Here is a 26,403-nt window from a genome sequence, read left to right as displayed (position 1 = left end):
ACTCATCTGATAAAATAATTCATTTTTATCTAATTAGTATTTGAAAAAAACACTCACGAAATCGGTGAACAATCTAATCAATAAAGAGTCAGTTAGGTGCACCTTTTACATCAGACGTATTATGTTCCATTGATTTGTCCTTAAACCGAATAATAAAAAAAAATAATCTTTCATATTGCTTCATATTAGATAATAGATGATACTAAATGATACTGAATCTGGAAATTGACGAGAATGTTATACATTTATTTCCCTTGCCTGAAGGAGATATGGAAACTTTTTCACTCAAGAAAATTCATATTTCACGAGGGCATCGCCCGAGGGAAATATGACCTTTCGAGGGTGAACAAATCTTCATACACATGTATCTCCCTAAGCAAAGGGAAATGAATGTTTTATTCAATGCACTGCTAATACGTTTTTTTCTTCTTGGACATAGAATATTAATTTAAATACAATTTTTCTTTATCCGCTTGCTTTTATAACTATAAACACGAAATAAATATTGACAAACACTAGCGATCAAAAGTTAATTGTTCTATGGCAAGCTTTTTTCTGTTTTGTTTTTACGTCTGAAATAATTTGAACACGATAATGACTAAACTACCTATCGCTATTCAAAAAAACGTTCAAAACGTTGCATTATAGAATTATAGCCTTTGAGGTCGATACGAGGTTATATCGACCTAAGAGAAGCATATAGACTGAGGACGAAGTCCGAGGTCGATATACTTCTCTGGGTGGATATAACATTGAATTGACCTCAACCAAAGGTTACAATTGTTATATTATTAATCAACAACTATTGCATGACCAATGTAAAATTGGGGATTCCTAGAATGTATTTTTAGTAACATGTGCAATGTGCTGTTTTTGACCTACGAAAAGCTAAAACACAACAGTATTGGTGTACAACCTGAGTAAATACAAATGTATATGTGATCATGTTTTAACGAGTCACAAATCCTTAAAAATATTCAATTGATAATATATAGAATAACCGTGCGTAACGTCACACGAGTTAGCCCCGATGTCCAGAGGAGGGGAATATGAAGTTTTGTTCAATGTCACGTGGGATAATCTCAACTATTCAAATGTTGATTTCGCTATCAATATTTACATACAGTGGAATGAAATCATGTTGTATTCGTTTGGTTGTTTGTGTGTATGACATATAGTACTGTTCACATTTCGGGATGAACAAAACCGGCCCAGGGTCTTTCCTGCTGCATCGCGATCAGCTCATGTGTATTGCAGCAACATTTGGATCTGACTGGCATTGTACTATCAACTTCAAATAACCCGAGTTAGTTATAGCTTAAGTGGCATTGAAGGCGATTTATATAGAGCTAAAGTTTAAGAGGAGAAGATGAAAAGTGATTATCATATGCCGCCATGCATGCCATTATGTTTGCTAGCCAATCAACATTAAATGAGATGTAGTTCCAGGGAAGATTTTAAAAGGTTGTCATATTTGAACTCAGAGGTTGCCTCTGAGAGCTAGGTTTCACATTTGACCCAAGAAAAAAAAGATGATCATTTCTCACAGATATCAGTCCTGCCAAGTTTTGTTGACCTTGGTTCAGTTTTTTCGGGGCGAAACATGAAAAAAATAATGTGGAAAGGTTAGTTATACCAGCAACGGACGACAAATTATTGCAAAAGCTAGTATGAACAATGTAAGGGGTGTAAAAAAAACAAACTAAAAAGAATCTTTACGACAATCTTTCATGTCAACGACGGACAAACGTCCAGACCAGACCAAGCGAAAACAGTTTGAAGATACCAAGGGGTCAATTGAAAATCATACGTCCGATAAAATCTGTTACCATGTCCGTATAAAAAAATCTAAAAAATGAAAAACAATAATATCAAAACATAACACAAAACGCTACAAATTAAGCAACACGGAAATGAGGGTGTGAATGGAAGTTTACAGAATAGAGAATAATGTGCAGAAATATAAAGAATAGGGAATAATGGGCAAAAAGTGTAAAGAATAGAGAAAAATTGCCTAAAAAATTAAAGAAATACAGAAATCAAATACATTTTCTATATTCGGCTGTCCCAGGTGAGGGAAGGGTTGGTCGCCCTCAAACATGCATGTGCCTGTCCCATGTCAGGAGCCTGTAATTCAGTGGTTGTCGTTTGTTACTGTATATTTGTTTTTATAATTATATTTTTATCTATTTAAAGGTCAATAACAACATCAAAAACAATGTAAATAGTGTTTCTACACAATTATACAGAACCAATTTATTTGTGCTACACATTATAGATTCATATTATTATAATGTTTTATTATTTTGCAAAGAATTCGACTGAATTAAAATCGTTATGATTAAAACTTGACCATATTTGTTATCGAATCATTCAACAACTTCCGAAGCAAGATCGTTAGCTTAGTTTTAATGATAACCGGGTTTGTGAGCTTCATTTTTGCTTGGAAGTTGGGCCTTTTGTTTTGGCTGCTCTTCCTATTTTGTCAGTATAACGGACCTATAAATAACTGTCATACAAGAAAGAGGTTTATATAGCTATAAAACCAGGTTTAACCAAACATTTGTTTCGGAAAATGGCTGTATCATGTCAGGATTGTGATTTAAATTATCAGATTGTTACAGCTTTATTTTTTTGATAAATGAATATAAGGCTTATCCTATTTAAGAATTTTGTAAACTGATAACCATTATTGTTAACATTAAATATGGTTATAAAGATAGCAAACCTTTGATGAAATTCTTTTTTTCGTATTTGTCTGAAAGGCAAACATAATTCCTCAGTGAAAGAGAAATACTTGTGTGGCTATGTTCCGGACCATATGAGTATATGGACCATACGCGTATGGTCATGACTCGTATGGTCCGACCATACGCGTATGGTCGGACCATATTAGTATTATACTCGTTTGGTTATTAACGGGCCGGACCATATGAGTATTTAGACCATATAGGTATTATACTCGTTTGGTTATTAACGGGCCGGACCATATGAGTATTTAGACCATATAGGTATTATACTCGTTTGGTTATTAACGGGCCGGACCATATGAGTATTTAGACCATATAGGTATTATACTCGTTTGGTTATTAACGGGCCGGACCATATGAGTATTTAGACCATATAGGTATTATACTCGTTTGGTTATTAACGGGCCGGACCATATGAGTATTTAGACCATATAGGTATTATACTCGTTTGGTTATTAACGGGCCGGACCATATGAGTATTTAGACCATATAGGTATTTTTCGAATAATTATAACATCCTTGCAGGAAAAACCCAGATCATTATCTAAAAACAAACCGCATAAGTTATACTATTTGAATTCCTTTATTTTTTACATATTATCTGAATCTTTGTGCATCTGTTATTTTGCATTTGCTAGTGTCAATTTAAATCGCTTTTATACTGTCGATATTCGTCCGAAAGTAAAACCACATGTGTTTGGGGCTAAAATTATTATTTCATTATTTCAGAAACAAATTTCTACTTATTTCTGCTTATTTTTATAGATTTGATGTGTTCTTGCTCATATTCATACGACCTTACTGTTATTGTAAGATCGTGGGAATAAGAGAACGAACACACGAACAAATGAACTAAAAACATTTTATAAGAAATATTTAAGAAATTATAATGCAATGAAATCAAATTTAAACACCAAAATAAATTTGAAAAAAGAAAAGATAGATTCCCGTATGATATAGCAAGTCAAAATTTTATTTTTGAAACTCTTTATTTGTGTGTCACCTTTTCAACGTTCATCATGTTAATTAGCCGGACCATACGCGTATGGCCGGACCATATGAGTATATACGCAGATCGTCATGACCATACGCGTATGGTCCAAATACTCATATGGTCCGGAACAGCTGCAATAACGTTCTGTTTCACTATAGTTGCAAATAATTCGATCCTTTTAAATTTTATTTGATATTTGCAGTTTATTATTGAAATGTATGATGCAGTAACTACATATTGGCTTACAAGTGTGCCAATGTAACTGTGTGTTAGGCACATATTTAGGGAAAACTCTTTTTACATAAAGTGTTTCTAGTTGTTGGAACGGGCGAAATTAGAACCTTATCAGGCCACAACAACAGTCGAAATATAACTAATTATCAGGACTTGACGCTAGATTGAAAGAAAACGAAAACTTTTATCATTTTGAAAAAAGTAAAACTTGATTTTAATGGAGATATAAGAGACAACCCTAAATATAAAAACTATACAGGAAACAGAGCGATTCGACAGTTCAAAACAAGTATATTTGAAAAACAAACAATTTTGTTTCTAGCAGAAGTGCGACAAAGTGTCACAAGGTGACAGGAATATTAATTTTAAATGTATAGTGAGAGTATACATAGGGTTACCGTGAGAGTGACGGAGGATTATTGATCTCATTAGAGGGATTTTGAAACATTTTCATTCTAGGATTTATATTTTTATTAATGACCTATCTCCCTGGACGATTAGATGATGTTTCAGTCCATATTTGAAGAACAGTAGTGGACGTATAACGTTGTATATTCAACGGTTCTCCAAGATAGTGGAAGAATACTACTAAAACAGAACAGAACAGAATGGAAATATACTGATAAAACGTGTAAAACACTTGAATACAGTGCATACGGAAGAAAATAAAGGTTACTTTGTGGCTAACTTTATTTTATCACATTTCGGCGTATTGAAACATTTTCTTTTCATACTATTTAAATATGCCAAATAAAGGCAAAAGTAGTATACCGCTGTTCGAAACTCATAAATCGATAGAGATTAAAACAAATCCGGGTTACAAACTAAAACTGAGGGAAACGCATCAAATATAAGAGGAGAACAACGACACAACAAAAACACAACATTAAAATGTAACACACACAGAAACGAACTATAATATAACAATGGCCATTTTCCTGACTTGGTACAGGACATTTTAAGAAAAAAAAAATGGTGGGTTGAACCTGGTTTTGTGGCATGCCAAACCTCCAAAATGTTTAACAACTATATCATGGAAATTCGTATCAGATTCGTTTCGCAGTAATGACAATTCTTTGCCCCATAAATTGAACAAAGAAACAAATAAAGATATGTCATTTCATAAAATTAATGAAAATAACGGTTCAATTTTGTAACTGTTCACTTAGAAATTCAACATATACCCCACGGTAGTTACCAAATAGGAAATCCTGAATAAACATAAGCCGTTCATGTCGTTTATGTTCATGTCTGTCATATTTGTTTTCGAAAATTGTTTTGTTATTTATTAGGCCGTTAGTTTTCTCAATTGAATTGTTTCATATTTTTCATTTCGGGGCCTTTTATAGCCGAACATACGGTTTGGGTTTTTCTCATTGTTGAAGGTCGTACTGTTGCCTATAATTGCTTACATCTACTTCATTTGCACTTTGGTGGATAGTTGTTCCTTTGGCAATCATGTCACCTTATTTAAATAAAGGTCTATTATATGATCCTTCGAAATGTCAACTAGAGATCCAGCACTGATCTCACTTCACTGTATTGGATACCTTAGTAGCATAAGTGTTTTTAAAAACAACGTTAAATTGCTGGGTCTTCCAAGCACACAACAAACCCTCTTTCCAAACAGATTACATCAATTTTATCAATAATAATATATCATAATAGACTTATTGCGAAACTACATACTCTAGGCATGGTGTAATTCATATATGGATTCTTAAAAGTTTCAAAGATCTAAGTCTCTTTCATTTGTTAAGGGGACTTTCCGTTTTGAATTTTCCTCTGAGTACAGTATTTTTGATATTCTACTTTTATTCTTGCAATAACATAAAACATTTGACTCGACGTGTTCCCTTTACTAAAGTAATTTTTTTATCAGTTTGTTATACGGTGCAACCTGTCTAATCCGACACACCAAGGGACCAGAGTAATGTGTCGGATTTTACATTGTGTCGGAATACACAGGTTTCACTTTTGAACAACAGAAGTATCACGGGAAATAACTCTGTGTGTGTCATCAATGTACATGTATGACGGTTTAAATTATGTAAAAGCACGGTTATAGGATAAATACATTTATTGATATAACACTTATACCACAATAATATTTTACAACAAATTTCCGACACTGTTGCACGTCCGATCCCATACTTCTCGCCAAGTTGTTTTGGGGTTAATTTTGGAATTTTATCGGAGTTTTCTATCAAATTTAACTTTTCGTTTAAACTTAAATGCTTTCTAGCCAGTTTTGGTGAAGGCGAGGCAGAGTCATTTTCCAAAATTCTATTTTAACATATAGGTGTCGTACCCATGTTGTATAACACTTGAATGATTTTTACAAAGAAACTGAAAATAACTGTACATTGCTTTTGTTTCGCCGGCGACGAAAGTCGCAGTATGCAAGACCTAAGGATTACAACCCGGAGGCGGCGATGGCGACGGCGTAAACTATTTGTATAAATATTTATAATTAAAATGCTAGAAACCTGGAGGCTTCATACCTTGTATGCAGATACCTTTTGTTACGAAGTTTCCGTCTGTCATGTGTCCATTGTCCTTGACCTAATTCCCCTGATTCAGTGACTGATTGCAAAAGAATTACTGCTTTTTTAAAAACTAAATACTCTCTCATTATGGGTAATAGGATAACTAAGGTCTACAAAGATATAAGAAGATGTGGTATGAGTGCCAATGAGACAACTCTCCATCCAAGTCACAATTTGTAAAAGTAAACCGTTATAGGTCAAAGTACGGCTTCAACACGGAGCCTTGGCTCACACCGAACAGCAAGCTATAAAGGGCCCAAAAATAACTAGTGTAAAACCATTCAAACAGGAAAACCAACAGTCTAATCTATATAAAAACGAGAAACGAGAAACACTTAAGAACCACATCAACAAACGACAACCACTGAACATCAGGTTCCTGACTTAGGACAGGTGCAAACAAATGCAGCGGGTTTAAACGTTTTAATATGCGCCAACCTTCACCCTAACCTAAAACAATAGTGTAACATCACAACATAGAAAGACACACTATAAAATATCAATTGAAATGGCTTAACTCAAACAAAAGACATAATAACAAAAACAAGTGAACATACACTGAATGAATAAATTTGATCTATAACACAATGTAAATACAAAATCAATAAAACAAGGGGGTTACTAATAGATGTAAAACAATATCAGAAAGAAAACCATAACCTTGGACAAAATGCAGCCAAATAAAATAAAGTACACAGGTAAATACAAATAATTTTGTTGTAAGGTATACAGGGAGTACGGAAATATTTTTTACAAAATAAATAGTTTTGTTGTTCATAGTACGAGAACAGAAGTGAAAATTTATCGTCATACAAAACACTTATCAAAGGTGGTATATATTAAAAATAGTGAGACGCGATATAACACTAAATAAGTAAACATTAAATAGGTAGGGTTGACATGACATTGACCTCATTTCATGGATCAGTGAACAAGGTTAGAGTTACGTGGTCGTCCGTATCTCAGATACTATAAGCAGTAGGTCAACTATATTTGGTGTATGGCATGACTGAAAGGTGTACATGTCCGACTGGCAGGTTTCATCTAACCTTGACTCCAATTTCTCGGTTCATTGGACAATGCTTTTTTTGTGGTTTGGTCTATTTCTAAGATACTATAAGCAACAGGGCCACTATATTTTGTGTATGGAATAATTGTAAGTTGTACATGTCCGACTGTCAAGTTTCGTCTGACCTTGACCTCATTTTCATGGTTCATTGAACAATATTTTGTTTATGTGGTTTGGTTTTTTTCTCAGATACTATATACAATAGGTCAACTATATGATTGTAAGGGTTAAATGTCTGTTTGGCAGGGTTCATATTACGTTGACCACATTTTCATGGTTTATTGGTCAATTTTAAGATTTTGTGGTTTGATCTGTTTCTCAGGTACTATATCCTATAAGCGATAGCACCATTATACTTGGTGTCTGGCATGGTTCATCTGACTGTGAATTTATTTTCATGGATCATTGATAATGTTAAGTTCATGTGATACTTGTAGTAAAACCTTCATATTACAGACTTTTTGCCACCATAGGCTGTTCCCGTGCATCGATAAACCTAAAGATCATAAACGGCACTTTCTGAAAATTAAATATATTAACAGAGGTATTGATTTTATCAACTTATCGAGTATATTTAATGACTCTTACGTTCAAAACTTTACACCTCCCTATTTTGATAACACAGAACCACCCATTATTTCGTACACATACAAAAAAACCAGCAGAAGTTTAAGTTTTAATTATACGTCAGTAACACCAGACGTCAATGTAGAAAATAATACTCGTCTAACTTGAAACTGTGAATCGTCGAAGTTTAGATATGATCCATATGGCCATGTTAATACGGGGACCTCAATATCGTCCAAGACAGAGAGGTTAAAAACGTTTTGAAAAAAGGACCAAAACATCGTCCTCCATCTAAAATAGATTGGAAACAGTGTCGTCAGGTCACAACAGACGCTCTTTCCTCGTATTGTAAAAATTGGTGTAAACGGGAAAAATCTGATAAAACATCTCTTGATTCTTATTAAATAAATGTATGAATGTTGTGGATATTCGAATATCACATTTTGAAAATAATTCAGAAATAAATAAAAGAGTACATAAAACGCCTATTTCTAGAATAAGAAATAAACCAAGAATTTTCAAAGCGGTTTGTGTTTGTACCGGCGAACAAAGCAGCCAACAATGTGGTGGTAGTATGCCGTAAATACTACACGGACGTTCTTAAGAATGAAGTTTTAAATTCATACGTTCAAGTCCGTACGCTCCACAGAGAGTCATATAGTAAACAAACATATCATAACCACATCACAGCTTAAGGCATCTTCTGAACATTTGAAGGTCCCTACTATGAATTGGTTACCTAAACTACACAAAAAACCAGTAAACTATCGTTTCATCTCGGCCTCTAGTAAGTGTTCTACAACTAATCTTTCAGTGCTTTTAACTAGTTCCTTAACTACTATCAAAGAACTTATCATTAACTTTTGTAATAAAATAGATGAAAATAGTGGAATTAACTATTTTTGGAGTGTAAAAAAATCTTTGGATGTTTAAGAAAAATTACGTGCTTTTGATGGTCCTTTTGATTCTGTTGACAGTTTTGACTTTTCAACTCTTTACACTACACTTCAACACAATCTGATCAAACAATAGTTCTCCTATTTAATTCAATGGTCATTTGGTAAATCTGAATGCAAATATATTTGCTGCAACTGATTTAAAGCCTTCTTCTCTAATGAGAAAGGTAAATATGCTAAATATACTTACTGGAGGTGTGATGAGATGATTGAAGCTGTTAATTTTCTCCTTGATAATATTATGTACGTTTCGCAAACAAAGTTTATCGCAGGTTGTAAGTATTCCAATGGGCACTAATTGTGCCCCTTTAATAGCAGACTTGTTTTTGTACTGTTATGAATCACAGTTTATGACCAAACTCAGTAAAGACCCGTCTAAATTGCATTTAATTGATAAATTCAACAACACTTACCGTTATCTTGATGATATTTTTTCGTTAAATAATCAAGAATTTTCTAAATATACTGCCGAAATTTACCCAAAGGAACTTACTTTAAATAAATCAAATGTAAACGGTAATAACTGTCCTTTCCTAGATTTAGATATTTCAGTTTTACACGGGAAACTCCACACTAAAATTTACGACAAAAGGGACGATTTTTCGTTCCCTATTGTTAATTTTCCTTTTTTGGATGGTGATGTTCCTTTGGCACCATCTTACGATGTTTATATATCACAACTCGTTCGCTATGCCCGTGTCTGTTGTGACGTTTCGGATTTGAATGAACGTAATCTATTTTTACTGGTAAAATTTAAAGTCAGGGATTTCGTTACCACAAATTACTTAAAACCTTTACTAAATTCTTCCATAGATATAAAGATTTGGTTTTGTAGTTTGGTTGTACCTGTCGAAAACTTATTTCAAACGGGATAGCACATCCTCATTTTTACGGAGATGTTGTTTACCGTGCCCGGAAATTTAGAAACGATCCTGGCAAACTTATCGATCCTTTTAATAAACTTATTCTATAAGGTTACCAGTTCAACACTGTAATTAGATCTTTGAATATTGTTTTTATTGGTATTAATATTGATTTTGTTGTCAGTAAATTAAAAGCAAACTTAATATTATTGTTGTATTCATATGCACATTCATGTTTTTGTTTATAAATTAGGACGTTAGTTTTCTCGTTTGAATTGTTTTACATTTGTCATTTCGGGGCCTTTTATAGCTGACTATGCGGTATGGGCTTTGCTCATTATTGAAGGCCGTACGGTGACCTATAGTTGTTAATTTCTGTGTCATTTGGTATCTTGTGAAGAGTTGTCTCATTGGCAATCATACATATCTTCTTTTTTATATTTGAACACTAATTCAATCATGAGTACATCAGGCGAGACATTTCAGCGTGTGCACTCTTGTTTTAATTTTTGTATTTGGATTCTAACTCGTTGACGTGTATCCACTTTATATAACAAAGCATACATGAGAAATACTTTAATGAAAAGCAAAACAAGACATTAGACACGTGGCCTTTAATATGTCAGATCATATACAAAGCAACTGAGCAAATTGCAACTGTTTAAATTATCATACCGGTTTTCAACTTCGACTCTAAAAAGCATTAATAATAAACGAGTAGCCCCTACATTAAAAAGTAAACAAAACAAAACAAAAAACAGCAGAATCAATAATTCGGAAAGGAGTAGGGCTAGTATAAAGGGATATTTTTTGGCCCAGTCTCAGACTTTTTGTTATAAAATTTTCTAGTCGCAAAAACATGATTTTCTGAGAAAATATCATTATTTAAATAATTGAAGCAATTTTCTTCTCTTTTTGGGGCAACAAAAATAAAAATTATAACACAACCTAAAGATTTCTTGTAATCTTTAATAATAGATTGAAAGCAAAATATAGTGTGACACGGGTGCACCGATGCTGAGGAATTTACGAAGAAAAGAAAGAAGTGAACGTTATTACAAAGATGCATTTATTGAATAACAACTTATCTAACAAATCGAACTTTACTAGATGACCAATATGGATGTTATTTGGGGCAAACACATGAAATATTGAAAAAATCGGAATTACTGGAATTCTTAAATGGAATACTTAACAAACATAATGAGGATGATATTTTTAGTGCATAACAGTGTATTAACACTACTTGAGTTAAGAGATACTAAATTTGATGTATCTTAATCTCATTTTGGGACAAAAAACATAAAATATTGCAAAAATCAGGATTTCTGGAAATCTTAAATGGAATACTGAACAAACATAATGAGGATGGTATTATTGGTGCATACAAATGTATTAACACTACTTGAATTAAGAGATACTAAATTTAATGCATCTTAATCTCATCTTGGGGTTAGAAACATATTTGTTTTTCGTTCATTATTTTGTACATAAATTAGGCCGATAGTTTTCTCGTTTGAATTGTTTTACATTAATTTTGTCATTTCAGGGCCAATATTTTCTGTAAAGAACAGGGTATGATTTGACAAGTACATTCGGCACAGTTATACCCGAAAGTCCTACAGCGGCGCACCTAATGATCAATATACAAATGTTGAATTAACTAATCAGGAATTCAAGAATTACAAATATACATATCACAAATGTACAAACTACACAGTGACAAGTATTATTGCGATTTTTGAAAAATGGACAGAAATTCGAGATTAATTCTTGCAATTTTAGGGAAATCTGCATACATATATACGTATAAGGTATCAAAATCCGATTTCTTATTATTGCGATACTCACCTAGTTGTAGTATTCGCATTAATAAAAATCTCGCAATAATTTCTAAATTTACAGTAATTTAAATGTTCTTGAAAAAAGAAGTTGCCTAATAGACTATTTTATCGAGGTAATGATTTTTTTCAATTTCTTCAAATAAATTGACAATTACGAATTTAGAATTTTGACCCCGTTGGCTTTCCATATACCTATACGTCTATACGTCTACACATCTGAGAATCTGAGCTGGAAATAATTTCCAGAAGACAATCACTGCAATCCCCTGGAACTTAATTGAGCGCTCTGATTGATTGAGAAGGGAAAAATATGTTGAATGCTAATTCGAGGCTCGTTACGTCACTATAATTTAATGAATGAAACACTCTGAAAGTAATAAAAATATGATAATCAATCTTTCTGAGAAAACAATAAAAATACTAATATGAATGAAATGAATAAATGAACCAAATAAAGTTACCCACAAATGTTTTATTAAAATGAGCCAGCGTCAACTTGTTGTCCATCAGCCACTTTTATCGAACATCCAATTTTAGTATGAACATGACATTTGAAAATAAGTTGATTAAATATAGCAGAAAGATTATTAAGACTCATTTTAACTCTCCAATAGTAATGGTTCGTTGTTTTGTCGTATCGTTGATGCCTTAGCTCAAACCAGAAATGTAAATATTTAAAGGTGTCAGACCACCAATTAAAAATCCCTATCTATTCAACCAAATTTTGCAATTTCCACAGCTTTCTATATACTTTACCTTAAGTTTAACTTCATAGAAACCAGGTATATCCTAAAGTGTACATGTATCAACTTTGTTCATGCCAATTTTCAACCCATTTTTAAAGTCTTATAAGAAAGAACTGCCCTTCGGAAGCCAAGTACTACTAAAGTTAACCCTTGGTTTTCTGGAAATCTTAAATTAGTATACTATGGAGCGCATTAATCCTATATTTTTAATGCAAACTAATAGACAAGTAAATTTGGGCTCAAAATGGTCAAAATATATTTCTCTTTCACCAAAATTTTCATTTCTGCAAATTTGTTAGTTAGTTTAAGTAAACAATGACACCAAAAACACTATTTTTTGTCAGAGTAGGGCTACTTTTAAAATTTCAAACAAAATATGATGAACGAGTTTTTAAATTTTGGTGGGCAGGACTCGTGTTCAGTGAAAATATCTTGCATGAACAGATAGTTGTAAAAAGATATTTTGCAGAGGCAATTCTATGACTGAACACCTATATGGTCAATTTGAATTGTGATTGTAAAGCACATAAGATCAAAGGTTTATCTCCATTTTATACAAAAGCACTCTACTTCAATTATATATTATAGAACAACAGCAGCATTAAATGACTATTCCTTACATACATACTTTTGTTTACTCATCATTAGAGTAGCCATAAACATAAAATAATAGAATGTTAATCTTCGAAAATATATTGCAAATTGGGCCGTTTTAACACTAGTACCGGACCATCATCTTTTACAATTTCATACAATCTCTGGTATGCCACATTGAGCTCTCGCTCAGGTACGAGTTCAATTGACCGTAGAAAGGCTTGTTTGGCCTTTTCAGTTTCACAAATCAACTGCAAAGCTACACCAAAACAGTCGTAGGAGTAAGATTTTTCAGCAATTATATTCGGAATGAAATGTTCTTCAGCTATTGTAAGACCTAAATCGCTGACAGCTTTTCGACATTGTCTAATATTGTTGAGATGGTAATGACATAACACGCGTAAGAAATTTGCACACACGACTGCTGGTATGACATTACAAAACAAAAAATCTTTGTATACATCCATTTGTAGCTCTGTAGGAATAAGAGAATTCCCTACAAAAACGCAAGATTTTACTCTTAGCAGTTTCATTAAATTTGTTATTCCTTTCTTTCTGATTGTTTCTAAACTCAACACTTCAAAATGAATGTCTGATAAATCTTTACCATGGCACAATTTTTCCAAAGTACACTTTGACAACGAATATAGCGTCAAGTATAGGGCTTTGTTATATTGTTGTGTTCTATAGAAGAAAGAAGCCAACATCAACCATTTAGACACAGAATCTTGATGTGTATTCTGTAGTAAGTAACTTAGCCAGGTGTTGTATTGTTTATATTGGTATTTGTTACCATCTCGTTTAATCAGTGGTATAGCTTGTGGCATATTTTCACATACAACTGACATAAAGTGTAGGTGTATGGACTTTATTTTTGAAGATTGCAGAAAAAGCAAATTATGAATTGTCCGAACATAGCGTTTTCTGGTGTTTCCTTTAAGAAGATGCATATTTTTTAAAATTAACAGATTTTTGGAACTTACAACCTTTTGAAAACTACAAATGAATGGTGTAATAGGAAAATTGAGATTCGGCGAACGGCCAAATTGAGTGATCTGAGGAGAAAACAAAATACATCTCCAATCGTTACTGTGTAATGCATATAAATTGTTTAACAATAGTTGTCGTTCATTTCCCCTAATCTTATTCTCAAATAAATTATATTCCGGAATAAAATAATGCGGACAAACTGAGTATTCTACACAATAAAGCAGCCTCCTGAAACATCCCATAAAACAGGGTAGTAAGTTTTCTTGTGTCCATACTGATGGTTGTAACTCTTCTGAAACCCAGAATACAATTGTTTTAAGGAAATATGAGCAGAGTAAACCTTTACATCGCATGTCAATATTGATGACATCTTTCAAAAGAATTTTCAATAGGGCATAACAAAGTAGTTGAGTATGACTGAATGCATAAATAAGAAGTTTTTCTCCGACAGAGTAAGACAAACACCATTCTACTTCTTCATTTTCAGATCCTTTCATACCGATCGGCACAAACAGGACCCCGTGATCTATGATACTTTGCTTAACTTCATCACTTGGCCATGAATTATTAGGTCTTGTAATCCACTGATTTGCTGCAGAAATCCATGATTTACTATGCAGACAAAAACACAAATCATAAAGACCTTCTTTATCTGATAAACATGGACCGTGATCGACAGTAAAACATGTATTTCGGAACATCTGTTTAAACAGGACATTTGAAAGACATAACTTCCCTCGAACGTTTATACACATTGGCAAAACGTTCACAGCACGAGTATACTCAAACAATAAATAAGCAAATCCCGGTTTTGTGCCCTCCATGTCGATAGAAAAGTATGCCTTATCATTTTTCTGAACCGCTGTTGGCCTGTGTTCATATACTTTGATTTCCTTCATTACCTGCATTATATCTATATCACTACCTTCTAATTCGAGGCCTTCTCCAAAACTACCACTTGTGATACATACATATCCATCGATAAGATCTAAATTATCCCTTGCATTATTCATCATTCTAATCGTTTTGACATAATCCTCATATCCCACAATGTTTTGACATAGATAATGATACAGCCACAATGACAGGCTCTGTGTTTGGTCATCTGAATAAAATAAAGCGAAGCGAAAATAAAATTAATCTTCACTAATCTTTCTATTTGAGAAAATATTTTGGATTGCGTGGTTCGACTAACATAAGAACAGATCAAGTAGATTTGCGTTCAAAGATAAAAGATTTGAATTGTTTATTGGAAGAAATAAAACGTTCTAGAACGATTTAGACATATATTGCTCACAGTTTGCAATATTTTATCTAAAATGGATATAAAATTAACAAATTACATCACACCGCAGCTAGCTATAAAACCAGGTTTTATCCACCATTTTTTACATAAAGAAATGGTTGTAACAAGTCAAGAATATGACAGTTGTTTGTCATTCGTTAGATATGTTAGATGTGTTTGAGCTTTTGATTTTGCATTTTATAAAGGACTTTTCGTTTTGAATTTTCCTTGGAGTTCGCTATTTTTGTTAATTTACTTTTAACTGCCGAGGTCCGCCGATTTTGATTTCTTTGAAGATTGAGAATGAATCTAGATAAAACTGCAATTTTTCTTAAAAAGGGGGCTAATATTTTTTCACGTTTCGCTGCCAATATGACAAAGGCAGTGTTTATAAAATACAAACTTTCACTTAATAATTTATGCACTTCAAAACTGTTTTACTCTTTTAAACAATCACATCTTCATAGAACGTTGACCGAGTGTTTATTTCGACATGTTGCAGACTGACCAGCTATGCACATATGCGGATCCAGGATGATGAAAAAGGGTGCATACAAACTAGTCATCCCTTCGTAACTTTTACGGACGCCATCACGAGTTGGTTGACCATTATGGAATATCTGTTTCACAGTTGACGACGAATATATTTCAATTGTCGTAACTTCAATCCCATCCCCTTTTCCCCGAATGTGACTTTCCGAATTATACTTATCTCCGGGTTTGTGCTTACATGAGCAACACAGCGAGTGCCACATATAGAGTAGGATCTGCGTACTCTTCCGGAGTTTCAGAGATCAACCCCATTTTTTGGTTGGGTTCGTATTGCTCAGTTTCAAGTTTTCTTTACACATATATCTTATAAGTTTTTTCTTCAAGTTCTGATGCAGAATGACTAACACCACACATTCAAATGGCATTTCTAACGACATGTTAAACAAGAGTTCTACACAATGTAATCATTATTATTATGTATTAAGTATTAGATACAATACAAAGGTAACAAAGAAACAGGCCGGTAACAACCGTTGCCGGATAGTTTTTCTGCACGAGTAGTCAGTTTAAGGTCCGAGGCGATAGCCGAGGACCTTGACCTGACTACAAGTGCAGACAAACTATACGGCAGGTTGTTTCCGGCCTGTTTTTTTTTTGTTACCTTTGTTTTGTATCTGACTTGTACGACGTTTCAAGAAGGGAGAAGTACATTTTACATTTAGAAGAGGTAGCAAAACTAAAGATATTAGAAACTTAAATGGCCATATACCAGTTAATGTAAGTTACAGTTTAAACTCAATTTGTTTTCTCACTTCCCTTCAGCCGAGAGTTTTTTTCTCAAAAAATTCAAGAATCTAATAACTTTATAAAAAAGAACCATTTCAAGTTAAAGGTGAATGTTATACACATTTGAGACTTTTTGAAATGCAACTTCGCAAGTAAGTAATGTATAAAAAAAGATTTCAGAGGTAAGCAAGCTACCATTTGATTTTTATTGGGGGAAAAGGGGGAGTTAAGATAAATTCCCCCCCCCTAAAATTCGTAAAAATCGTACGTTTGCCGCCAAATATATGAATTCAATATATATGAATTCAATATATATGAATTCAATAACTATATAAGTGTATCAAAAGAATGAATTTCCTATCTCATTAGTGAATGAAATGTTATGTCTTGTTATTAGATATATATAGGCATATTTTTTGGATTAAAACTAATGTTCATGCTTATAGGTTTTTATATGTCTCTGATAGTGTTGATGAGGATTAAACACGTGTCATTATATGATCCAATCAGAGCTTACCGTCCAAAATTGATGACATAAGTTGAATGATTTTCTTCAAGATTTGCTGCCTTTTTGAACATGTATTACACGGACACTTTTTATTTATAGGATCAATCGTGCATTGGTGAGTTGATAGGGATTTTATTTTTTGATTAAATTTGATTTTTTTATATATATTTCCTGTCTTTTTTATTGAATATAAACGTTGGTACCAGTATTTCTTTCAGCATTGTCCAGAATACTATTCATGTCCATTTATTGAAGAAAAAAAAAACACATTTACGGACCGACCATTTAGCTTCAAAAGGGGGTGTGTTCTTTTCTGAGTAAGAAATTATTTAGTTTTTCAACTATATAATATATTATATATTTTTTCTCATAAATTTGGGGATCAAAATGGTTTTTTTTTAGGAAAAAACCATAACCCACCTTTTGAAGTTAAATGGTCAATCCCTTAGTGTACTAATATGAATAGTTACTGGAATTGTTTGAAAACAAATATAGTTATTGATGCTAACGTAAATATTTCAATTAAAAAGACAGGAAATATGTCGGTGAAACAAAACAATTCAAATCTAATTGAAATTTAAAGTGCCCATGAACTCACTGATCATGCACGAGTGATTCTATTCATAAAAAGTGTCCGTGTAACAACTAAAAAGTGTCCGTGTATCATCTAAAAAGTGTCCGTGTAACACCCGTTAATGTACTGTTTTTCTATAGCTCTGCTGGGGTCAAAGTCGTACAAGTGTACATAACTTTTCTGCTTCACTGAGTTACTGTTTGTTTTGCTCATACATTGTTTTCAATATAATGGAATTCAATGCGACTGTGATACAAGTTAGAGGTTTAGATGGCTATACAACCAGGTTTAATTCACCATTTTCTACATAAGGAAATGCCTGTACCAAGTCAGGAATATGACAGTTGTTTTCCATACGTTTGATGTGTTAGAGCTTTTAATTTTGCCATTTCATAAAGGACTTTCCGTTTTGAATTTCCCTTTGAGTTCGGTATTTTTGTTATTTTACTTTTTACATTCAATCAATAACTGATAAAGAATAATTAAAAAAAACAAATTGTTTTAGCATTGTAATGGGTGAATATCAGTTAAAATATGCTGTAATTACAAATAACGTTTAGATTGCCACTAACTGTTTGCAATATTTTTTCAGTAAGATGGCTTGGTAGCAATGGTGTTCAAACTGTTAATCGCACAATGAATTGAAAAAATAATCAGAGAAAAAGACTGCACTTATTTCATTTAAAGATCAAAATATATATAAGGAAATTGTCAGACCATTTATAACCATATAATTATTGCGAAAGTTTTAGATTTATGCATGCAAAGAGAGAGTTTTAAAGATAAGAGTGAGGACATACAACAGACGGATAACTGTCCTTAATTAAGAAATGAATGCTTCTTTTTGTAATTTGATTGGGGTGTAAAAGTGTTGACCGAAGCACATTTAGTATGAAGTGCGGAAGTTATATATATATTGTAAAATCTTGATCAATTGATTTGTGTTTTATACTGAAGAAGCTGCAATGAATGAATGATGCATGTGCAACAAATGATCATTGGCAAACTCTAGCTCAAAACAGATATGGTTTCTAAAAAGATCCAGTTACACAAGTCATGTGACAGATTTCAGATCAATACTAATTTCAGTGTACTTAAACATGGTATTATGAAAGCATTATCAAAGACTTTTATCATGAAATTAATATTTCTAATGAATATGCAGAATTCAAGAGTAGGGATTTTATACTTCTATACAGTTTTATGTGTTCTTTTCTAATCAAGAGAAAGATTTTGTTTTAGAAAGAATTTAGTCCTGTTTGTCATCTTAAAGCAATAAAAACCCTATGAGAATTGTAATTTAGTACGCTAGTAAGTAAATTTTAGTGTCGTTACAAATGTTGAGCAAAAAATGAACATGTGCTTATGAAATCTCGCACTACCAAGTATATGAGAGTTACCACCTTTTTTCCACAGAGCATTCGTTTTCACAGTGCTTCATTACCAGATTTATTGAGATATCCAAGTATACAAATGATTTATTTCAAGTGAAAAATTATCAAAATGTAGTTTACTTCCTTCCCTGCACTCTGACATCGTAATAGGAAATTTGTCCGATCTTGATCATTTGAGAGTTTAAATATCTCCGTGAAAGGACTTGTTTATCAGTCATCTATAAAAATGGCAAGGGCACACCCCGTTAATGTTCAATAATCTGTTAAAAACTTCGTACATTTCTTCTTTGAAAGCTCATGATTACTGAAATTGCTTTTCTTGTTTTTGAAATTTACTTCAACACTTTTGAAATTGACAATGAATTTGGTTTTTGGTAATGGCAAAGTTTGATTGTATGTCAATTTTTTGTTTCTAATAGAAAAGGGCGTATTTACAAAAAAAAAAAAAAAAAAAAAAACAGCTATTACAGGAAATATGATATCTTCATCAATCAGAAACAACTTTATTTTTATTCGTTGGTATAGTTCTATGTGGTATGCTGGGCGTTTGAAGTTGAAGGTTTGAACGCATCTTTGAATGTCGCCTTTAACCATGATAACCAGGTGGGTGGTTCGAAAACACCAAAAACTAAAATTTTTGATCATTTTGAGGATGGTTAAAATTATTCCTTGGTATAAGGTTTTTCATTATAGGAAAATTCAATATAGTTTCAATTCTTATGATTTTTTTATGAACAAATAGCCGAATTAGCGTAGGACAGCATTAACCTACCTGTGAATTGTTTAGAAGTTTTTAACAAACATACAGGTTTGAAAATTTTACCCAGAACGCATTCTGAAACGGCAAATTCACACAAGACAAACTTTTGGAACTTGCGTACTGTTGTGCGTTTGTTTTTTCTACATTGGCTAGAGGTATAGGGGGAGGGTTGAGATCTCAAAAAACATGTTTAACCCCGCCGCATTTTTGCGCCTGTCCCAAGTCAGGAGCCTCTGGCCTTTGTTAGTCTTGTATCATTTTTAATTTTAGTTTCTTGTGTATAATTTGGAGTTTAGTATGACGTCCATTATCACTGAACTAGTATACATATTTGTTTAGGGGCCAGCTGAAGGACGCCTCCGGTTGCGGGAGTTTCTCGCTGCATTGAAGACCCATTGGTGGCCTTCGGCTGTTGTCTGCTCTATGGTCGGGTTGTTGTCTCTTTGACACATTCCCCATTTGCATTCTCAATTTTTTTTGGAACACCTTTTTTTTAATTTTTTGATATAAAAGGAGCAAGACCAGGTGGATTGATAGGGTAAGCGTCTAGAACATTATTCGCCTTGCCGATTCTATAAGACAATCTACTGACGGATGTGAATTGGACAAAGCATAATTAAAATTTTGCATAAACTATAAGTACATTTGATACTTTTGGCTTACCTGCTGCCATATCGTTTAAAAGTTGTTAAACACAATGTTTGTATCAACTTAATGCACTAATATTCATAATGAAAATCATGCTGCTTCTGAACTAAATTCCTGAAAGAAAATAAGTAGTTTTTACGATGTTTTTCCAACATGTCCAAGGAGTAATAAAAATACGGGAAAAAGTTGAGCAATAAAGGTCAACATCTGTTTTCAAAACTTATTTTTGATGTGGAGTTTTATTTTACATGCTTATTAATCATAGACGAAAATAAAATGGTTTCAAGAATTGTAAAGTCAAAATCGTCCATTGCAGTGTATCACATTTTATGCTTCACTGTTTTTGGGGTTAAAATTGTTAAGCTTATTCGAATGAACTATTTGAATGATGATAGGCAAACTTTCTTTTTCAGCACATGTAGCCTAATTAATGACTGGACTGTTTACTCTGAGAGCATCTATGTACAGTCAATTTTTGTTGTTACGGAATGTGTTGTTTTAACTTTAGTTTTACGGTGTAGTGTGTATATTGATCTTTTATCTATTCGATTTTTTTCTTTTGGTCATGGTGGTGTCTGCCTTTTTGTCTACTTATAGGGTTATATTTTCCCGTCGGTACATCCTTCCATTTTTAAATCAGTAAAAAGATAACCAGTTATTTAAAGTTAAAGAAAGAGATGACAACGAATTCATGGAAGTACATTAAAAAAACCTCAGACTTAAAATATGTAAATACATATAACATGGATATGTAAGTACGAACTTTTTGTCGCATCTATCTGTCCATATGATCAGTCAAGGAAATTATTTTAAAAATCACTACTCTCATATCGCTAAATACACAATGTAACTATTAGTTCACATTTTAATGTACCACATGAAAATGTATACAGAATGGGATGTTATTCATGCTTTACACATTAAATAGTATTGAAATACATTACGTTAGAGCACATACATACGTATTAATGTAAAAGTACCATAAACTGATTTGACATTTTACCAAGTCAGGAATATGGCAGTTGTTATCACATAGTCCGTTTCTATGTAAGTTGGCGTTTGTTTTTGAAGCAGTTCAGGGTTTCTGTTGTACCGTTGTTTTCCTCTCATACTTGATGTGTTTCCCTCAGTTTTGGTTTGCGACCCGGATTTGTTTTCGCTTTTTCGACTTATGACTATTGAACAGCGATATACTACTGTTGCCTTTATTTACCATTAATGACAAACTACAAGGTAAGCTCAACTTCTATGGGATTATTTAAAGATGAAATTGAAGGAATATATTTTTATCTGATATATTTTACTTCGCTTCGTTTGTATGTCATCATGTGCAGCTTAAAAATAAGATCTTAGGTATATATAATAATAGGAAGATGTGGTATGAATGCCAATGAGACAACCCTCCACCAGAGACGAAATGACATAGAAGTTAAGAACTATAGGTCGCTGTACGGCCTTCAACAATGACCAAAACCAATACCGCATAGTCAGCTATAAAAGGCCCCGAAATGATAAATATAAAACAATTCAAACTAGAAAACTAACAGCCTGATTTGTGTTTGTGATTTATTTCATAGTTGTAATTGGCTTTGATCTGGCTTTCAGTAACTGTGAGTACTCTCAAATAAGCGCTTTGTGAAACAAGCTATTTCAAACTTTTTTGTTTTAGTTTGTTTTTATGTTGTACTGTTACAACACTGTTCAAGGTTAGGAATGGGTTAAGCGCTCACAAACATCTCATCACATTTATTATGCGCCTGTCACAAATCAGGAGCCCAATAATAAGTGGCCATCATTGTTTACTGTCTGTTCTATTTGTTTTTCATTTTGTCATTAATTAAGGCTTCTGTGTTTGTCGTTAATATATATTTCAGTTGGACTCTGGTGGATAGCTGTCTTATTGCTAATTTATCACATCTCTTCATTATTTATATTGTTGAAAGGAAGTTTCAAACTTTATTTTCAAGACTGAAATTGATAGGTAGAATAAGTAAAACACTTAACTACAGAGCAACCGAAAAAATTCAACAATCCAGACACCTGACTTTAACTTTAACTCTATTTTAAAGAATTTCTAATGATTTCTCTCAACGTTTGTTCATTTTAAAAAGAGATGCACAGTAACTGATAAAAAGTGTAAAACACCGGTATACCGCGAATCGAGAACTAATAAAATTCCTAGAAAATTTACGCTAACAGTAACTTTAATTTAAACCCATTTCTTTATATGTAGGAAAATTTAATAGGTTTCAGAGTAATATTTATTTTCTTCCGTATGCACTTGAAACAAATGGTTTACATGTTTTATCAGTATTTTTTCATCGTTTTATTTTTCAATTGTACAAACGGAAAAACATATCTTCAATAACTTTCCAGTAACGTCTATATAGACGAATGATATAGCCAGATAATAGGTAGAATTATGTCTTAATTTCGGCGTATATATTTGCATACGCGTTGAGTAATTCTGTTTTATCACATACAAATCTTTAAATTTCGCGCCATTCTTTTGTCGAGAAAAATTCACTGATCAGAATCTACACGCTTATTTCGTTCTATATGTATACAAAATTTTCTCTTCCTCGTATATTTTTCTATCTCATGTCAATTCGTATCAGATACCCGATGCGAATATAGGATTGTGAAAACGTTTGTAGAGGAACAGATAAAAAATCTGGATTACCCATAAGGGGGCCCGGGCATCCCCCCCAAAGAAAATCCTAAATCCGCCTCTGGATACGTTTTGCAATAATGACAACTATTTGCCCCAAAAACAGAAAAATTGGAAATCCAAAAATTATTTATCGTAATCCAAAAAAGCTATTTTTAAGATATTCTTCAATAACATTCCAGTAACGTCTATAAAGACGAATGATATAGCCAGATAATAGGTAGAATTATGTCTTAATTTCGGCGTATATATTTTCATACGCCTTGAGTAATTCTGTTTTCTCACGTACAAATCTTTCAATTTCGTGCCATTCTTTTGTTGAAAAAAATTCACTGATCAAAATCGACACGTGTATTTTTTTGTTTGTTTACGCATTATTAAGACATTTTTTTTTCGTATGAGCATAGCGAAGTAGAACAGAAATGTTTTGATTATAGCTAAACGTTACTTCTTTACATTTTGATAGCTGCACAAGAAAGAAAACATTAGGCAATATAAACAATTATATATGGGACAATCTGAAACAAAAACATTTATAACGTTTCTGATATATTAAGTTATGATAATTTATAGTTCACCATTAAAATTAAGCGAACACAACATAATAACTTACATGGAAATTAGCCGTACTCTCTCAAACCTCACACTATTCGTCATACTAGGTAGAGTAAATGTTTGTATCATCGTATGTCTAATCTAAATAGAAAAGCTCCTTGACGTACTTCCGTTTCATCGTTTATATTTATTTACCGAACTATTGTTTTCAATATGAAAGTTTTCCTTATTATGTTGTAATTGCATTTCTAAGAGGTGACATTAGGATTCACTAATTTTGATTGGCAGACAATCATCATGTGGTCTTTAAATTACTGTTGTATTCCCAAATGAGTAAATTCAACATTCATGACTGCACGAGTTGAACACATTATTAAAATGCGAAGACAAACTAACTTTTAAAATACAACGGAAATATAAAACAGGATAAAATTGCTTATTTCCCGCAATTGAATTTATAGTTGTATAGGGTTGTAAAAGCATTGAACAAATCAAACACAAATGATCCCTAATCGATGCATTAACACATAAATAAAAAATAGAAAAAAGATTTTTAGATACAAATAGGATAACCGAAAATGGAAAAAGACACGTTTATAATGTGACTTACCGAATTAGACTATTTACCGGATTTGTAATAACATAAGCAACACGACGGGTGCCACATGTGGAGCAGGATCTGCTTACCCGTCCGGAGCACCTGAGATCACCCCCAGTTTTTGGTGGGGTTCGTGTTGCTTAGTCTTTGGTTTTCTATGTTGTGTCATCTGTACTATTTTTTTGTCTGTTTGTCTTTTTATTTTTGGCCATGGCGTTGTCAGTTTGTTTTCGATCTATGAGTTTGACTGTCCCTCTGGTATCTTTCGTCCCTCTTTTATACGTATTAATCAAAAAATGAATAAAGCAATCGTTATCAAGTTAAAGAAAATGATATGAAAAACATAGCAACGGACGATTGGTGTTTTATCTATAATTCATCTCTAAATACAAAAATACACTACAATTTCCATGGTCTTTTTTGTCAACATGGTCAAGTATGGTTATATTTTGATATGTTTTAGATATTTGTTGATCATTGATGAGTAGATGTTGATGTTTCTATGACACGACCATCCAACCTCCTTTATTCCTATTGGCAAGCTCTTTCCAAATTAGTGTTACAAAATGTACCCCATTCTATCAATTTACTTCTCCCCTGTGTTTTATTGTTAAAAAAGTGGTCATTTTGGTTGGTCGAAATTAATATGATTTTCAACTTAGACACCGTCAACATGTTTGTCGTATTCGTTTTTCGTTTATAGTTTTATTATAAATTAGGACATTGGTTTTATTGCTTGAAGTAGTTCACATTTAATTATATCGGGACTTTTTATAACTGACATTTCCATTAGGTCAGCCTCTTGAAATTGATATATGTCTACTGTTATATACAGGAAGCATTGAACAATAAGCACATTATCCAGCAACTGAAAAAACATATAAGGTGACACAAAATCCTTACAAGCACTTGACTAAATAAATAGCAAAAAAGTAATTTGGCCAATGAGACAGCAACCCAATGACAAAAAAAAAACAATTTAGAAGGCAGCATACAGTGTTTAACAGTCGAAAGGTTTCCGCACAATATTGCAAGCTCTAAATCGTCCAGAGTCTGTGAATGTTATTTATAGATATGTGTTTGTAAGAATTAGACCAATGTAAACACGGGACAGCATTTTTACTTTTCATTAGATATTTGAAAGTTCAAGATCGTCCATTGCAATGTATCAACAAACCTGATATAATGCTACACTTTTCTTGTTTAAGATTATTAAGACATGTCAAAATTCGATTTTATTCACTATTCGAATGAACTGTTTGAACAACTGTAGGCGAATGTTATCCTTCAGCACATTGTTATATTTCATTTAAAACATAATTATGAAAGATTAAATGTGCAGCCTAATACATGGTTGTAGAACTGTTTACTTTTCCAAATCATCTGTGTACAGTCCCGGTTTGGTTTTGGATATCTTGCTTAAACGTTAGCATCCGGTGTAGTATGTTATTGTATTTTGTTTGTTTTTCCTTTCATTTTGGTCATGGTATTACTGATGCATTTATAATGTCCCTTTGGTATCTAATTCTTTTTTAAAATCATGTAAAGGGTAACCAGTTTCTTCAATTAAAAAGGTATTGATGAATATCAATTCAAGGGAGTACATAAACAGACTAAAATGTAAAATTTGTCAGTATTTATAACGAGGATACATGTATGAGTATATGAACTTGTCACTACGTCTATATAATTTTGTCTTTGTATCTATCTGTACACTATGAACTAACATATTTTATATGCTATATTTTACTATGCTTTTCTGCCTGTCATGGGTTATGCCTTTACAGAAAACGATATCTTAAGTATATAAAAAAAGAAGATGTGGTATGATTGCCAATGAGACAACTCTCCACAATATATCAAAATGACACAGAAATTAACAACTATAGGTCACCGTACGACCTTCAACAATGAACAAAGCCTATACCGCATAGTCAGCTATAAAAGGCCCCGAAATGACAAATGTATAACAATTC

The 26,403-nt window shown here is 32.7% G+C and overlaps 1 protein-coding gene across 1 annotated transcript; it reads right to left on the bottom strand.

The window, feature by feature from the left end:
• Window positions 1-10,545: 10,545 nt before the first annotated feature.
• On the bottom strand, window positions 10,546-24,008 carry LOC127714936 (uncharacterized). The gene is made up of 3 exons (XM_052220952.1): window positions 23,888-24,008; window positions 20,619-20,717; window positions 10,546-15,261 (listed from the first exon to the last, which is right to left on the bottom strand). Exons 2-3 carry the CDS (start codon window positions 20,626-20,628, stop codon window positions 13,250-13,252), a joined length of 2,022 nt encoding a protein of 673 aa, XP_052076912.1. The 5' UTR covers window positions 20,629-20,717; window positions 23,888-24,008; the 3' UTR covers window positions 10,546-13,249.
• Window positions 24,009-26,403: the final 2,395 nt, after the last annotated feature.

Source organism: Mytilus californianus, unplaced genomic scaffold (genome assembly GCF_021869535.1).
Source record: "Mytilus californianus isolate M0D057914Y unplaced genomic scaffold, xbMytCali1.0.p SCAF_9, whole genome shotgun sequence".
Lineage (NCBI taxonomy): Eukaryota > Metazoa > Mollusca > Bivalvia > Mytilida > Mytilidae > Mytilus > Mytilus californianus.
Note: the sequence above shows the minus strand (reverse complement) of the source record. Positions and strands in the feature narration are given on the sequence as shown.